This window comes from Camelus ferus, chromosome 20, assembly GCF_009834535.1.
Source record: "Camelus ferus isolate YT-003-E chromosome 20, BCGSAC_Cfer_1.0, whole genome shotgun sequence".
Lineage (NCBI taxonomy): Eukaryota > Metazoa > Chordata > Mammalia > Artiodactyla > Camelidae > Camelus > Camelus ferus.
This window is the reverse complement of record NC_045715.1, coordinates 18,122,780-18,140,607: the sequence shown is the minus strand read 5'-3', so window position 1 is coordinate 18,140,607 and position 17,828 is coordinate 18,122,780. Positions and strand designations below refer to the sequence as shown.

At 43.9% G+C, this 17,828-nt stretch overlaps 1 protein-coding gene across 5 annotated transcripts in view; it reads right to left on the bottom strand.

The window, feature by feature from the left end:
• Positions 1-3,088: 3,088 nt before the first annotated feature.
• Positions 3,089-17,828, bottom strand: part of LOC102515258 (butyrophilin subfamily 1 member A1-like) — a 24,078-nt gene continuing 9,338 nt past the window's right edge. The window contains exons 4-10 of one of the 5 annotated variants that reach the window (XM_014557154.2): positions 13,654-13,867; positions 12,555-12,740; positions 11,905-12,069; positions 11,561-11,581; positions 11,445-11,471; positions 7,283-7,309; positions 3,089-5,243 (exon numbers count right to left, since the gene is read on the bottom strand). In XM_014557154.2, the coding sequence (XP_014412640.1) occupies positions 4,726-5,243; positions 7,283-7,309; positions 11,445-11,471; positions 11,561-11,581; positions 11,905-12,069; positions 12,555-12,705 (909 nt within the window). In that variant the 5' untranslated portion in view covers positions 12,706-12,740; positions 13,654-13,867 and the 3' untranslated portion in view covers positions 3,089-4,725. Of the gene's footprint in view, positions 5,244-7,282; positions 7,310-11,444; positions 11,472-11,560; positions 11,582-11,904; positions 12,070-12,554; positions 12,741-13,313; positions 13,616-13,653; positions 13,868-17,828 lie in introns of those variants that run through there. The other 4 variants (XM_014557159.2, XM_014557160.2, XM_032463396.1 and 1 more) reach the window with 4 other exon arrangements.

Genomic DNA, 17,828 nt, shown 5'->3' with positions numbered 1-17,828 from the left:
AAGCTCCTAGGACTTTGATATGACTAGGCTGATGGAATTTAATTGTATTACAACTGTTTGAATTTAGGCTCTGTGATAGAGGTGCCTGCTGTGCAAGTTCTATTTCCGGCTCTTTTTTTTTTTTTTTTTTTAATGTACAAAGAGCTATCATTCTCTCTGAGATAAGGTAGATGTCCCGGATGGCCCATTCAAGGAGATTCACTTAGTCCACTTAATGAAGCTGATGTAACTTGCATCCTGATGAAACGCTGGCGAACACAGTATTTCTGGCTCAGACTGTGTGGGGTTGACCAGATGCAGCAGGACAGCCCTGGCCAGATTTTCTCTGGTGGCTCCAGTAGAGCTGGGAGTGTCCCATCTTACTTTCTCAGATGCAATGAGGCAAAAATTCCCTGTTTCTTAGTAATCACATCCCCCTTATAAAGAAGAGTGGCCAAGGAACTAAGTTTGAGCCAGTGATTTGTAGGCAGAAGCTGTTGGGTTGTGTTTCTCAAGAGAGGTCCGCATTCTTCTACATTCTCCTTCCTCTTGCGCAGAATGTGGTCTTTGTGGCTGGAGGGCAGTGACCAACTTGTGACCATGAGGCAACCTTAGATGGAAACTACACCCAGAGATGAAGGACAGCAGGACGCCGGAGCATGGACGCATATCTGAGCTGCCAGACCCTCTCTGGACAGCTGCCCTTCTGAATTCACATTACATAGAAGGAAAATAACCCCCTGGGTTTTTTTTTTTTTTTGAGCCCAAGGTACTCTTGCTCTCTTTTATCATGAGCAAAATACAATTCATCCATCCCCAGCCCCAACTGTCAACACTTTATCTTGAAGATTTTCAAACAGATAGCTAATTTTTCAGTGAACACCTAATACACCTACTGTCTAGATTCTGCAGTGAACATTTTACTATACTTGCTATATTATAATCTATCATTCTGTTCATACCCCATCCATCCCTCTTTATTATTTACTCCAGCATTTATTATTTATTTATTTGGCGACTTCCAAAGTAAGTTGCAGACATTAGTACCCTTTTCCCTGGAGACTTCAGCATACCTATCAAGTAGAAGAACACACTTCTGAAATGCTTGAGACACCGTAAAAGTAGGAGTTCCTTTCAGTGATATGTTCTGAAATGTTCTAACTGTTCTAAATGATCAGTGGGTTATTTTTATCTGAGTATCCCTAGCTCCTGAATGCCTAGCCATCCCTATCTTTGGTACCTGGCCCCAGGTACCTAGCCACTCCTAGTAAGAGTCAGGACTACCTCCAATAGGCTGTGTAAACAGGCGAGCTCCAGGACTGCCTCTCAGGAACAGCCTGAGGCAGGGACAAGCACTCAGGTCCCTTGTGTCCCTTCTCTGATATCTCCTCAAAGAAATGCTCCCTTTTCTGCTGATACTGCAAGACAGGACTTGATGTTCTGGAGGACCTGTAGGATGTAGGTCCCCAAAAATCACTTGAAGAATGGCAGGCATAAAATCACATATAATAGAAGCTGAGGAAAGGCATGGGCTTGAGTTCAGAAATAAAATAAAATAGGGAGTGGTCATTACATCATAGAGGGGTGAGAAAGTAAGACATGGCTCAGAAAGTAAAAATCAGCCCTCCCAGTTATCAGGCTGGGATAACAGACATGCTTGATAAATAAAGCCAACTCCGTAGTTAACAGGAAATAGTATTTCTCCCGCGGTCATGCTGCAGCTGCAAAGGGGCAAAACAAAAGCTTCCTGCTTTCTGACTCACTGGGAAATTTTGCTTTTAAAATTCACAATCTATGGGAGAAAATATTTGCAAATGATGCGACTGACAAGGGCTTAACTTCTAGAATATACAAGCAGCTCATACAACTCAAGAACAAAAAAAAAACCAATAAAAAATGGGCAGAAGACCTAAACAGACACTTCTCCAGTGAAGACAAACCAATGGCCAATAGGCACATGAAAAGATGCTCAATATCGCTAATTATTAGAGAAATGCAAATCAAAACTGCAATGAGTTATCATCTCACACCGGTCAGAATGTCCATCATTAAAAAGTCCACAAATGATAAACTCTGGAGAGGGTGTGGAGAAAAGGGAACCCTCCTACACTGTTGTTGGGAATGTAGTTTGGTGCAGCCACTAAGAAAAGCATTATGGAGATTCCTTAAAAAACTACAGGTGGGTTTACCATATGATCCAGCAATCCCACTCTTGGATATATATCTGGAGAAAACTCTAACTTGAAAAGATACATGCACCCCAATGTTCATAGCAGCACATTTACTATAGCCAAGACATGGAAGCAACCTAAATGTCCATTGACAGATGACTGGATAAAGAAGGCGTGGTGTATATACATAAAATGGAATACTATTCAGCCATAAAAGAGAATGAAATAATCACATTTACAGCAACATGGATGGACCTAGAGATTATCATACTAAGTGAAGTCAGTCAGACAGAAAAAGGCAAATATCACATGATATTACTTAAATCTGGAATCTAAAAAAATGAGACAAATGAACTTATTTACAAAACACAAACAGACTCAGACACAGAAAACAAATTTATGGTTACCAAAGGAGAAAGGCAGAGGAGGGATAAATTAGGAGTTTGGGATTAGCAGATACAAACTACAATGTATAAAATAGATAAACAACAAGGTCCTATTATATAGCACAGGGAACTATGTTTAATACTTTGTAATAACCTATAATGAAAAAGAATATGTATATATATGTATAACTGAGTCACTAGGCTATACACCAGGAACTAATGCAACATCATAAATCAACTATACTTCAAAAAATAAATCAATTTAAAAAATAAAATAAAATTCACAGTCTATCAAAAGCTTTGCTACTGGAAATCATATCAATAAGAATGAAATAGTCCCCGCTTTCCTAGAGATCCAAGCTACTTCGACACAGAGAAGCAGCCTTGATTTCCAGCCTAGATGCTGAGCTTCAGAGAAGGGGTTTCTAGGCACAACATTTTGTATCTCTTAACTTTATGGCATCCAAAGAAATAGGCTCCATGTCTACTTCTCATCTCATCACATGAAGCCCCGGGAGAGAAATGTATATGAAATGAAGCCGGAAAAATTAATTGATTCAACACACTTTTATTGAGAACCTGACATCTAGTAGGTATCAGGCACTGAAGATAAAACTGGTGAGCAGAGGTAGCATTATGGAGTGGTTAAACCATAGACTCGGAAGCCAGGTTGCCTGCGTGAACTATACTAGCTGTGTGATCTTGGACCAATTACTTAACCTCTCTGTGCCTTAGATTTCCGATCTGTAAAATAAGGGTGATAATAGCACCTGTCTTTTGGGTTGTTGTCGTGAGGATGAAATGAGATAATTCAGGCAATTTTCTTACAACGGTGCTTCATACAGATGAAGACATAAAAATGTATGTGCAGTAAAAGGTAGATTTGGTCCTCCTTAGAATTGATAGATTGGACCGTCCTTTGAGGAGTGTGAGATGCCTGGGTTTGATGCCGAAGAAATGCAAAACTGAAGGGTGGGCTTCTAATCAACTTTAGGCGATTAGCCTGATAGATACCGATAACAAGATGTGTACAGAAACTCCTTTTGTAAAAAATAGGTAGACATGTACATAATAATAATTCAAGTTCCTTTTGTACAATTGCACTTTCAAGGACTTATCCTAATGACAAGTACAATTTGGAAATTTATTCTGTGATAGTGACCAGAGATATGCAAGACGATTTACATACAAAGAAGTTTATAGTAGCATTATTTGTAACAGGGAAGAAAGAAACCCATCCTGATTATAAATAACATTAGATTAGTAGTTAAGATTTGGTGTTAAGTAAAAGAAGCACGTCATAGGACAATATATATAATCTGATTTTCATTAGAAAAACTGTGTGTGTATTTGTATAAGCACAGAAAAAAGTAAAGAATATGCGCTTAACTGTTGATGAAGTAAAATAATTTAAAGGTCAGATAATATTTAGGGAAAAGAGCAGTAAACAAATACACAAACTGGAAAAGAAATCTTGAAAAATCTGGGATGAAAAAAAATGTCATTGAAAGGGCGATTGCGATTGCCCTTATAAGGAATGATTGTCTTCTTAGAGGTGGTATGATTGGCATTAGCTGTCAGAATGTTGAAGGCGGCATCAAGTCCCAGACCAGCAGGGTGACTTGGAGAAGTGACTTTTCTCTGTGCACTTTATTTAGTCTCTCCCACAGTTATTTGTGAGTCAAAATGAAATAAAGTCCATGTATGAAAAGACTGTGGAAACAGCCAAGCCCCATTCAGATGCAGCTTCCTGCTATCATGCAGGCATTAATGACAAACACTGCTTGTGGGCACTGGTTTTTCTTTTCCTTCTTTTCCTTTCTTTTCTTTTCCACGGGAGCTCAATTTCATAGGTCACTCTTCACCCTGCTAGTCTTTCTATCAGTATCTCGTCTCTGCTTTCTTTGGGGTTTCTTTTTCTCATTCCAGCTGGGATGGCAACAGCAGACAGGCTCTCTTGACAAGATTCTGTAGGGTCACATTGCCTTTCTTGGTCCTCTGCGCCACTTAGCCCTGGAGAATTATAAACTGTCCCCAGCCTTTATCTGCAGCAAAGATCAGAGGGGCTCAGCCTTCACTACTGGCTTGGCTGGAGCCCTGGGCCCTTGTCCTCAGAAGCAGCTCCTCCACCCCAGTGCTGAGTTCTCCCCTGGACATTCAACTGAGAGAAAGTCTGGGGACAGATGGCCTCAGTGGCAGATGGTCAGAGGGGTTGGGTGATAGAACCAGAGGCAGAAGAAAGGCCGGAGGGGCCCAGAGAAGGAGGCCTGGGGGAAAGTGTAGATGTGGGACCCGTCAGCCCCACTATAGAAGGAGACATCCCCAGCCTCATAGTCCACGAAGATCCCCACCCGGCTCAGGGGCTCGCCCAGGGGGAGGGCGGTCCGAGGGGAGGAGAGGGCTTGATACTTATTAGCATAGAGTTCCATGGCCCAAAATCCATTCTGAGGTGACTCTGTGATTCCCCATGTCCTTTCCACGTTTTCCTCACAAACCCCCAGCTCCCAGTAAGTCCTGTCACCCACTTCCACCTCCCAGTAGTGTCTCCCCGAAGAGAAGGACTCATGACCCAGCACACAAGGGTCAAAAAAAAACCTTCCAGTTCTCTCGGGGAGATCCTGCCACATATTTCTCCGCCTCACACTCCGGTGATCTTCAGACAGAAAGAGTTCAGGGTAGGCAGTGTCTGGATCCAGAGTCACGTGAGCTGCAGAGTGAGCGAGAAGAGACACCTGGTCACCTCTGGCATCCCAGGACCCTCAGTGACTGGGAAGAAGGGGAGAGAAGCTGGTCTGAACCCATAAAGTTCCCTTCCTTCCTCCACAAGATAGCTGGAGAGATAAATATGTCTGCAAATGTCCTGAAGAACACCTCAGAGAGCTCCCAGGAGAGCTCAGAAACTTACCAGGAGGAGCTAATCCAGATTCCCTGAATCCAGAGGCCCCAGGTCCCTGGGAGCAGGGGTGGCTAATCATGAATCTCCAGCTCCCCACCCCACCCTCTCAAGCCCCTCTCATGCCACCGCACTATTATTATTTATTTCATATTTCCCTCCTCTACTAGAGAAGGACCTGAGAAGGTAGAGACTATGTTTGTCCATCTTTGTATCCTCACCATTTAGCGCTGTCAGACCCCGCTTGCAATGGGTGCTCGATAATGTTGGCAGAATGAAGGGCTAAGGAAGGTCCTGTAGACAGCCTCCAGCCACGCCTCTCTGCCAACCTGAAGCCCCAGAGGGCTGCGTGGAGGGCTACTTGGCTAGAGATTTTTGGCCAACTGTAAAATCCCGGATCTAATCGATACCCATCTTTAACAAACATTCCCAGATTCTCACAGCTTAGAAGCATCGTGAGGGAGAAACTTTATGTGTTCACTGATTCCTGGCCACTTCCAGGCCTGGCCCAGGAGAAACCTTCTGCATAATATTTCTACTCCTTTTTCTGCTGTTTTCTGACTGAATACAGAGTAGGGTGAGGCCCTAGGTCGACATAGAACAAAGCTCCCACATCCCCATATGATCTGTCCTGAACACTGAAGAGATGGAGAAATATACTTTTATTATGTTTACCTAATGGGATATTGAGGTCTTTTGTTACAACAGTTAGCCTGCCCTGATAAATACAAATCATGACCCAAAGTCAACTCCCTGTATAGACTGTTTCTATGGACATTTCTTCTACGTGCTGGAAACTTAGCACTCTCATATGGTAAAACACAGGCCCTGCCCTGTCAAGGAGCTCAATCTTGAGACAAAGAAATAAATAATACTGCTTCAAAGAGAAAGTCTTTCAATTGCACCAATTACTTGAAATTACTGAGACTTCTTCATGTTCAGGACAAGGGATCAGAGTAGATCTATTCCAGCCCTGCACCACAGGATGAGGGGAGGGAGCATAGCTGATGGGGCCAGACTCCCTGGACTTTTATCCCAGTGTCACCACCTCCTGGATGTGTGATTTGAAGCAAGATTTTCTTTACCCTCTTTGTGGATTAATTTCTTCCATTGTAAATGGCCATGATAATAGCACACCTCTTAGGGCTGTGGAAGAATATACATAAAGCACTCAGACCTGCGCCTGGTGCGTAGTAGTAGCTGCTTAAAAAATGTTAGCAACTTCCTTTTTTTTTTTATTTTATTTTAATGGAAGTGCTGGGTTTCACACATGCTAAGCACACACTCTACCACTGAGCTATTCCTCCACCCCTAATGTTAGTAATTTTTAAAAGACCATTTACTCAATTTTATTTATCCCTTATTTTTAGGGTTCTTCACTGGGGGAACTGGTTATAAAGTGGCACCTCTGCTCCGAGGGGAGAGCAGCTGAGGTGGACGGAGTCGCCAGATCTCCTCTAAGATGCACATAACCCACTACAGACTGAATGTCATTTGAATGAAGGCTTTCCCATTGTACCCTTAGGTCTATGATGCTGAAAATATTGAGGTGTAGGGAAACCCAAGACAGAAAGTGGATGAGGAGCACTTTAAGAAGGAAAAAAAAAAAAAAAAAAAGGTTTAAACTGCTGGAAAGAAAAAAAGGCCCAGATGCTGAACTGAGATTGGGGTAGAACTTGACCTGGAGGCCATGTGAATCTTCCCCGGGTGTCCGTACAGGTACCACCCAGCCAGGCCATTATTTGGAGCTAGAAGATGGAAAAAGACCACTAAGATCTTTTTTTTTTTTTTTTTTTTTTTTTTTTATAATGGAGTCCTGAGCCTGAGACCTTAAGAATTAAACAGTCACTCACCAGCATGGGACCGAGCTTTTCTCCAGTCTGCAATAGAAAACAGAGAGGTGAGCGCTCCCTGGCTGGAGCCATACATTGCTTCACCCTTTCTGTGTTCTGGCTGCCTTCCCTCATGTTCCTCACAAGGATGGTGTCCAGGCAGAGGGAAGCCAGATGAAATGTACTCTTCTATTTCCCCTTCCTGTTTACTAAGTAAGGGCTTGGACGGCACTGGGAGTTGTTTACTCATCTCTCCTCTTTCCCCAAATTAGATGACTTTGTGCCTCAGTAGCTGAAAGGCACCAGCTGATGCAAATGCCTGTGAAGGCTGCCATCACATGGGGCACAGCCCTGAAAACAGGACAGAACTATGCTGGATTCACTCTTCTGATCATTGTGGTCATGGTTCACTCGTTCCCATGGTCAGGCGCCTGACCTGGGAGAAGGTGATCCTGTCCTCTCTGGCATCTTTTCCAAGACCTCGTACACTGTCCTGCATGCAGTAAGATTGGCCAACAGCCTGGAAATCTGTCTCTTTTATCGCATTCATCTCTGCAGGAAGCATCTATTTTTCATAGTTTCTATGTCACCACTTGCTGTTATAAAGGACTCCTACACTTTTTGTCTTATACCTTTACCTGGGAAGCTGCTAGTGTGTTCTGGGCACTATGGCTTATTGTCGATTAGCTCACGGCTCTTCTGTCTACCCCAATATGTTGTTATCCACGACTCATTAGCCAAGAAACTCAAAGCTGGTTAATTAACCATTCAATGTCCCTGTTTCTTCATCTGTAGGATAGAGATGTGACTAACATTTGCTACTGAAGTTATCTGGGTAGAACTTAGAATAGCACCTACAAAAATACTAAATCACTGTGCTGTATGCCTGAAACTAACACAATATTGTAAATCAACTCTACTCCAATTAAAAAGATGTCTTTAATCTAAAAAAGGCATTTACAGTTATGCAAGGTCATCAAAAAAAGAAAAAGATACAGAGGAGCAAAAAGAATGCATTTCTAGAGTTGACCTGTTGTATGGGCTGCACGCTTTGTTTCTACCTGCCTCCTCTGCATCTCTACTTTGATCACACATAGGCTCCTTATCTTAATGTATCCTGACTTCCGATTCTGTGCTACCTCCTCCCCTTGCCCCCACTGCCTGCTTCTCTCTCGGTTTCCCCGTCATGGTAATTGACAATTCTATCTTTACAGTTTCTTAGGACTAAGACCTTGGAGTCATCCTTGATCCACTCCTTTATTTATACCCCACATCGAAATCTATCAGCAAAGTCTTTCTACCCTTTAAAAAAAATAAATCCAGCACTGACCCCTTCTCACCACTTCCAGCACCCGCCCTTGGTTTCTCTGCAGCAGCTCCCAGCTGGTCTTTAGGCTTCTATCCTGCTCCTCCTACCCTTCCCCCGAGCCTAGTCTCAGTTTAGCATCTAAAGTAACTTCTCAAAGCATAACTCAGGTTCTGTTCTTCCTCTGCTCAAAACCCATTGGTGGCTCCTTTCTCAGATGCAAAGCCAATGCCAGCACATTGACTTTCAAGGTCCTCCAAACCCCCTGATACTCCCTCCAGTTTTCCTGGTCACTTCCTGTCCTCTAGCTGCCCTGGCCCCTTTGTTACTCTTCAAAGAAACCAATGAGCTTCTGCCTCTGGGTTTTGGCACTGTGGTTCTCTCTACTTGAAATGCTTTTCCCTAGCTATTCCTCTGGCTTGCTTCCCTACTTCATCATCACCCTATTTTATTTTATATTATTTTTTTATTGAAGTAAGTTGATGTACAATATATTAAAAGTTACAAGTGTACAATTCATTACCCTGTTTTAAATTGCACCTTCCAGTGCAATATTCTCTTATCTCCCAGGCACATATCATCATGTGCCAAGCTGTATATTCCACTATTTCTTTTTTTTTTTTTTTCTGTCTTCTTACTCTAGAAGGTAGGTGCTTTGTGAATGGAGCATTCCTGTTGTGTTCATTTCTGTGCCCCTGGCACCTAAAAGAGTAATTGGCACATAGTTAACGGTCATGGATCTTTGTTGAGTTGGTAAATGAATGACTAACTGAATGACTGGACGAACTGAATAGAGAAGCCCTGAAGGAAACTAGAGAGTGATGGGTCCAGGATGAGAATGAGGGAACAGCCTCAGAAAGAAAAAAAGACATCTGCTCTGTTGAAGTCAGAGCAAACAGGTCAGAAGGGGCAGGTGCAGGGCATGGGGCAGAAAGTTTGGCCCCTCCCTTCTAGTTTCTCTCTGAGATGGGGGTTGCTTCACCTTCAGAGTCGTGGGAAAAGGATGTGGTGATGAGGATCACAGCTAGTGTTCATTGAACTTAACTGCGTGCTGCCTTCTGTACTGGGTGTTCTCCATACTTTGATCTCATTTCCTAGCATCTGCTCAATATAGTAGTTGTAATTAAATCAATTTTGAGGTTGGAAAAATAGAATTTCAAAGAAGTTTAGGAGCCTGTCCTGGTTTGTCTGAATGAGTAGAATAAACAAGGTCAACCAGGTGTGGTGAACAGGCAAAGGAAAGGGGCACAGAAATAGATAGAAAACTGCATGCTGTATTTGAGGCACTGCAGGTGGTGTGGTTAGATCAGTGTGGAGCTGGGCATGTCTGGGAATGTCCAGGGATGGAGCAGAAATAGGGCTGGACCATCAAGTTCTTGCAATGCAGAGATGAAAAGTGCACGGATTGAACTTTATCTGACTGCTGTAAAAACTTTGGTCAGACAAAAATCTTATTCCCAAATACATTGGGAAATATATCTTCAAACTCCTGAGGGAGCCAATTTAAAAACATTAGCATTAAAAGTTAAAATCTGTCATTAAGGACTTCATTTGTTACTAATGCAATTATGAACTTAGCTTGGAACCTGGAATCACTCAGCAATAACTGATTACGAGGATGTTAAACTGGTGATAGAGAATCCGCTTAGGTTGTGTTTGTTTAGATTAAAATCTATATTAAGACAATTTTTTTAAATTGAAAATTCTTTTAGAATTTACAAATGTCCATAGCCTTCCCCGCACCAATAAGAATGCAGAAGGTGATGGGAAGCCACAGAAGTTTTGGGAATTGAGAGGAATGCAATCAGACTTCTGTATTGGTGAGTTTACTCTGAAACTCTAGACTATGGTCATGCTGTAAACTTTGCAGAAATAATGTTTTGTTTATGCTGGTTGTTTTTCAGATTTCTTGTCTGTTTCCTAATATTTATTTAAACTGAAAGCCTTTTTTAGATTTTATTTTTTATTGAAGTGTAGTTGACTTACAGTGTTAGTTTCAGGTGTACAGTGAAGTGATTCAGTTGTACATATATATACATAGATATTTTCTTTTCAGATTCTTTTCCATTATATGTTATGACAAGAAATTGAATATAGTTCCCTGTGCTATACAGTAGGTCCTTGTTGTTTATCTCTTTTATATATAGTAATGTGTATCTGTTAATCCCAAACTCCTAATTTATTCCTCCCCCGCACCCTTTCCCCTTTGGTAACCATAGTTGTAAACTGAAAGTCTTAAAATGAAAAGGGTAGCAGTAGCTCTTGTGAGGAATGGAAGCAGCCTGCTGTTAAGAGAAGGGCCTTGGTAAATGAACCCCAGGGATCTGTGATAAGAGAAGAAAGAAAAATTGAGGGAGGTAGTTTATGCCTGAGAAGAGGCCCTGGACTGAACAGTAAAAGGACTTGTCCTGAAGGGAGGAAAGAAGGGTGCCCACTTGGGTGGGTGGTGGCAGCATTACACAGCAGCAGGTAGAGGAGAAAGGGCAGTTTGACGGGAAAGGAGATGGAGTTCATTTTTTTTTTTTAATTTTTTTAACTTTTTTTTTTTTATTTTAATTTTTTAACTTTTTTTTTTTTTTTTTTTTTTTTTTTTAACAGAGGTACTGGGGATTGAAACCATGACCTCCTGCATGCTGAGCATGCGCTCTACCACTGAGCTATGTTCCACCCCTACTGGAATTCAGTGTTGGCCACAGGTTTGAATAACCTTTGAGGCATCCATGGGATGTGAACAGAAATATTGGTATTACAAGGGTTAAGTCCAGATTGTGTAAGAATGATCAAGGCCTCAGGGGAAAGGATCAGGTTCACCTAAGTTACCTATTAAATGAAGCAGATAAAGTCTTAGAGGAAAAACAAAAATTCCAATTTACTCACCATCCACCTTCTGGGCTTTTCTCCAGCCTGAAGTGGAGCAAAGAAACCTCATGAGATACATTGCACAAGAGAGGGTCTCAAATCGTACATACAGGAGAGGGAAGCACAGAACTTACAGAGTTCTCTTTGGAGTTTTTCTGCAAAAGGACAAGAAATGAATCAGTACCATCCATAGGAAACAAGCCAGGTTCATGTGGACAGGGCCTCTGGAAGCCCTCTTCCTGGGGTGTGTGTGCAGTGAGTCCTGGGAGCTGTCCCAGAACTGGGGAAGCTAGGGCACAGTCAGGGACACAGCTTGAGGGGAGTAAAAGGATAGGGTTGGTGGTACTGAGGGAGGAAGGACTGCACGAAAAACCTCAAGTTCAAATCCCCTTGATCTGCTTTGTTCTTGCCCTCTCCCTTCTCTGTCCAATCCATAGTCTTCTTTGGATCCACTGCCTCGGTCTTCTAATTGCTTTACCTTTGGTCCAACATTCTCGCGCTTTCTCCCGGCGAAGTTTCCAGATAAAACCAAGAGCAGCCAGCAGGAGAAGCCCCAGAAGAAGCAAGAGTGAAGTCTGAGCAGCTGCCCAAGGAAAGTCCTTCAGGAAGAGAGCGCCTGAGCCAGAAGTGCTGGGCATTATTCCTGCAGAGAAAAGCAGGGAAGAGCCAAACACCGTGGTGCTGGAGCACACAGAAGATGCCTCGGGATTCTGTGGGGTTCCTGTTCCAGCCCAGTGGCAGAGGGGCCTGGCTGGGAGAGTGACCCCAGCTTTGCCCCGTTATCTTCCAAGAGATGGTTAGGAAAACAAGATACCTTGAGAGTCATCATGAAAATACATAAGTACATAAGTAAAATAAATAAAACGGTTCTGGGACCCAGTATTAAATATTTGGACCGTTAAAAAGTCTTTCACAAGTCTTCCCCTACAGTGTTGAGCAGAAAGCAGGGAGTGGTGCTTTACACAAGCGAATATTTGATAAACAGAGCATTTCCCAAGAAATCCTGCCTAAGCAGTGCTTTAAAAAGACCAAAAGGAATTTCCAGAAATGATTCAGACCATTTGCAAAGGGGCTGAAATGAAGAGAGAGAACTACACACGAGCACAGCCCTTTAAACAGCATCCTCACCTGCTTCCTTCTGTCCAGCAGTGTCTTCAGTGAAGTCCCATTGTTGGGAAAATGGTGAGTGTTCAGGGCCTCTGACTTGGCATCTCCTGGTGGAGGAACTACAGGCCTCCCCTCCATGGTGGTGACCAGTCCCGTCCTTGTCCAAGCACATGGCTGAAGAAGATGAGTCCTGAAGCTCTTGTACCTCTGTGGGGGAGAGGGGACGGAGAACTCCCTGTCCTTCACACCTCGATCGGAAAATCAGTCCCCTCAGGAGTCACTCCCTGCCCACTGAGCTGCTTACCAGCCAGTAAGAGGGAGAAGAGGTGGAGACAGGGATGAATAAAGGAAGGACACTGGACTAAACTAAAGTTGGGTCATGCCTCTCAGAGACAGAAATTTGGGGCTGTTTTGGCTTCTGCTCAATTCCCAGCACCTAAAACTGAGGGTTGGTAGATCTCCAGGTAAAATACGTTGTATTTTAATTTGCTAAATCGGGGTACTTTATACATAGGAGACTCTCAGTAAATATTTGTGGAATGAATGAATGCTGCTTTCTGCTTGGAGCTTTAATGAGAAAACAGAATCCAAGCAAGGCTGCAGGCAGAGGGAAGCTGGCCTGGGGAGACAAGGGAAGCTGAGTTGAGCTGATAAGCAGAGAGCCCTGTCTGTTTGCTGTGAGCCAGACCCTGTGCTGAGCAGAGAGGTAGGATCAGAGGAGTAGAGAGAGGAGTCAGAGATGGCCTGAGCCTTTAAGGAGCCCAGTGACCTGACACTCACACTGTCCATCTCCCTTGTCCACACCTGCTGGCTGTCTCCCCACCGCCAATTCTCAGGCACTCACATTTTCTTCTGATTGACTTGGTCTTGGGATGACTTTGTGATTCAGACACTGGGCTGAGCCAAGGCTCCAGTCAGGACTCTCCACGGCCTGGTCTCTCAGGCTGGAGCACCAGCAGAGGCCAGGGAGTACCCCTGGGCTGGGAGTTGCCATTGGCAGGGCTCCCCTGAGGACTCCACTTAGATGCAGGTCTGGCCAGGGTGCCACGTCTCCACACCTGCCCCCCGTGATGATACCAACTATGATGGGGGCGAACTCTGGACTGTGAACCCCATTTACCTTACATTTATGATGTAAGATATTGATGCTTTCAGGGATAGGAGCCAGGTCTAGAGATCAGCCTACATAGACAGACCTGGGTTGGCCAGTTTCACCACAGCTCTGCTGACTTGGAACTCACACCGCCTGGCATGAGGCCTGTGAACTCAGTGGATCTGTTGGCAATATCTGCTGTGTTGCTGGAGTGAGAGAGAAGGTGACGTGGCTGGGGCACCTGGGAGTGGAGAACAAGATGGAGAAAAAGAATTTTATATTAAAACAAAACCAAAAAATAAAGCACAACGCAGGATGCATCTGATGGATACTTTTCACATCTTCAGCCCTATAGGGATTTGCAGGAAGGTAGGAGACAATGGGGACAAGGAGCTGGTACTAGGCAACAAGGCTGGGCTGGGATGGAATCGAAGAATTTCACTTTTCTTATTAGAAGAGAATTTTTGCGGGGGGCAGGTAGAATGGGTAATGCTATGGAAATGCAGCGCCAAAGCAGGTAGAACCCAGGAAGGCTACAGAGCAAAGGAGTCATCAACTCTTAATCCCCTCGGTCAGTGTCAGTGGGATAAATGCTTCCCTTCAAAATCTGAACCTCTCTGGCTATGGCAGCATTGAAGACCAATAGACCCAGATGCTGGTAGTAACCATGCTCTTGACTGGGGAGCACAGACAGCCTTTTGGCTGAAAGTGTGAGAATTTCTAGGGTTACACAATCTGGATTCACGTTTGGTTCCACCGGCTTCACTGGCTATGTGATCTTGGGCATAATATTTACCTCTTTAAGCCTCCTCTACAATATGGGTTGAATAGTAGTAATGGCTTCCTGGGAAGGCTGTGAGGATGGAACCAGGGTGTGCACGTGAAATGGAGCCTTGGGGGCAGTGATCGGTACAGAATGCTCAGTAAATATTAGTTAAGGCCCTATTATCTCTTACTCCAATTTACCCAATATTGTGGTTATTTATTAACATCTAGCTAGCCCTCTAGGACAGCAGATCCTTGAAGAGAGATGTCTAGGCTGGTTTATCTTAATATGTACTTATCTCCCCCTCCCCCACCCCAGTCTACTCCGTACTTTTTTCCAGTCTGTTGACCTTTTCTAGTGCTGATTCAGCCTTCTTTGCAGTCTGGCTTCTGGTGGGGACCTACCAAGAACAGCAAAAGATCCAAAGGGTGGAAGGACAGAGACTCCAGGATGTCTATGCCCCTAGCTCCATCCCTACTGGGTAGCAGGTGCCATCTTGCTCCAGAGCCCCTGCTCTATCGGGACACTCTTCTATGGCTACAAATCTCACCTGCTTTGATAATACTCTCCCCTTGCTCCTTCAGACCCATTGGTGATAGCTCCTGCTGTAGTCCCAGAGCAAGTCACCCTGGAACTCCACTACTATCAACCCAAACATTTTAGAGCCTAGGTTTTCTCAAATTCACAATATCCCTGATCTCATCTGGTTCCCTGCCCTTTCTCCTTATCCTTTTACAGAATACTGTTGAGGCTAATATGCTTTAATTGATGTATCCAAGGTCATAGCTAACTGGTTTTCTGATTTTTAGTCTAGTGATCTTTTCCTGCTTGACTCTGAGAGTCTGAGAGTCTTCCTAGAGGGAAAGTCCTGTTTCCCAAGTATTTGGAGACCGGAATTGGCACTGCTGCATTTGCATCAGGCAGAGAGGTCTCCTGCTCAAGGAATTATTCCATGCATAGAAAATGAAAGCAGTCCCTGGTGCTGCAAAGGCAGGGGCCTGGATGGGACCGGCGATCTCTGGGCACAGGAAAGGAGTGCACTGAAATGGACTGGAGACCTGGGGTCGGCAGAGAAGGTGGAGGGCAGGGCTGCCGTCTCACTTCTGGTGAGACTTCTTGTTGTGGGCAACACCCCTTACACTTGTTGGTAGTCTTCTCCTTGCTTGTCCGTTCCAGCCCTTCTAGTCTACCTTTTTCTCCTCCCTCCCCTTCCTCCCGACTCTCCCCTCTCCCTTTCCTCCTCTCCCTCGTCCCTCCCTCTTCTTCCCTCTTCCTCTCCTAGGCTCCTGTCCCTTCCCCCACTTCTTCCACCGCCTCCGCCTCCTTTTCCCTCTGATGATAATCTTTAGGCTTTTCTGTCCCCCGGTGGCCAATGTGCATCACTGCAGGTGCCTGGGAAACAACCTCCATCTCTCAACCGGTATGAAAGTAGTGGGGAGTAAACAAACAGCCAAGCTAAGGGCTGTGCAGTGCAGAATCCCAAGAACTGAAATACGTGGGGTTTTTACTCAGGAGTTACATCTGTACGTCTATTTTAACACCAACTGAGGTTTATTTCAGTCCCCAGCCCTTTTCTGCTTAATGGCAGGACCTTGATCGTAACCAAATCGGGCTACACCTAAGCTGACTTAGTCTATTCAGGACTTTATCGAGTAATTTGGGGGCTCTTCATTTTCTCGGAATTTTATCTCAGTTTGAGGGTGAAGGGAAGACCTCTGTCTTGTCCAGGTACCAGTAAGAAGTCGCCTGCTGGCATCTGCCCACTTGGTATCTGTTTTCTCAGCGTGGAACCCTATAAATACCCACTTTTTTCCTCTGCATCCTTAAAGGAGAGATGATAAAATGGCCGCACTTAGGCTAACAAATTCTTGGCTTTATGCTTACTGCTTGCTTTTAGAATGGTCAGAAAACCTGACTGACCGGACACTGTTGCCAGCCTCAGGCCCATGTTAAAGCTAAGGTTGTTGACTTTGCTGTTTTTGCTTTGCTCTGGCAACTAAAATTTATAGTCATGTTTTCTGAGTCATTCTTCAGGTAGGGAGTCACGGAATGATAAATTCAGGAGAATGGCCTCACACTTCAGAGTTCCTCTGTGGTGCCAGATGAGTCTAAGCAGATAATAGAAGGTCGTGGGCTGATGAACTTCCAGATCACCAGAAGGTCCCATGATGCCAGACTCATCAAGATTTAGGAGGAAGTTTCATCAGAGACCCTTGTTGATTGTTATCACCTTTTATGCTCCAACCCATTTGTCTATAGAATCACTAAGCCCCAACCCCAAGATGGGTTCACAGTTTTGAAGGTAATAGCCTGCTGTGAGTCGCCTTTGCCCAGCAAAGCAATAATCTGCCTCTGTTCTTCTAAACTCTAAGACCATGTCTCTGTGTTATTTGGCTTGTCAGGGACAGGGGCTGATCCTTTGGCAACATCCTGGCAAGGTGTCTTGGGGCCTCTGTGTCTCTTGGCCACACTAACACCCAGCAGGATCTGGAAACCTGCTACACTTCTTTTCCACCCTGTGGTTCTGACTCAAACCCTCTGGAACCTGGGTTCTACTAGGTTAATTCCTACATTTTTGTTCTAATGTAATCTCAACCTTTTTTTTTTTTAACTGTGAAACTCTTCTAAGTATATATAAACTCATTTAGAGCATAATACATATATAAACTCAAAACAATCCTGTAAAATAGATACTGCTATTGTTATTCCCACTTTATAGGTCAAGAAAACATAAAGTTCAATTTTCTGATAACATCAAATTCTCTGGCAGCATCACACCTGTGGACTCGTTTCTTTCTGTAAGCAGCTGCAGATCTTCCTAAACCCTTGGTGGTTTATTTTCTGAAAGCCCTGTTCATCTCACCTACTAGGGCTACCGGCTTCCAATACATTCCTCATCCAAGTCCCCTAACCTATTTCCAAGATACCATGGAATGACTGCAAGCGAATATCCGCAGATAACCTACCAGGAGTACTCCACTTTCTACGAGGTCAAACACATGCTCCTTCCATCCAGTACTTATGATCCCTTACAATTCCCAACCCGAATTCACTTTTCAACATTAAGAAAGGGAAACCTTAATTTTCAGAGAAAGGATCATCTGTTTTACAGTATTGGATCTTTTTTTTTTTTTTTTTTAGAATGTCTTTTTTCTAGGGGTTCAAAGCAACCTCTCCACTATTTGGATCTTGGTAAAAATCTCTTTGAGATTTGAAACCTGAGCGTGCAGTTTCCCCAGACAGGCGCTTTAAGTAGCCAAACCACGGTGCCAGACTCATCTACTTCCTCCGGCCAAAAAGATTTCTTGCTCTTCTCAGGGGCAGTTTCAGATCCGCTTGTCAGATTCGGAAGAAGTCTAGCAGTATGAAATCGATCATTTCAACTAAGGACAAGAGAGTGCAAGGAGATACTGTTATCTCGCAGATGAGATGCACA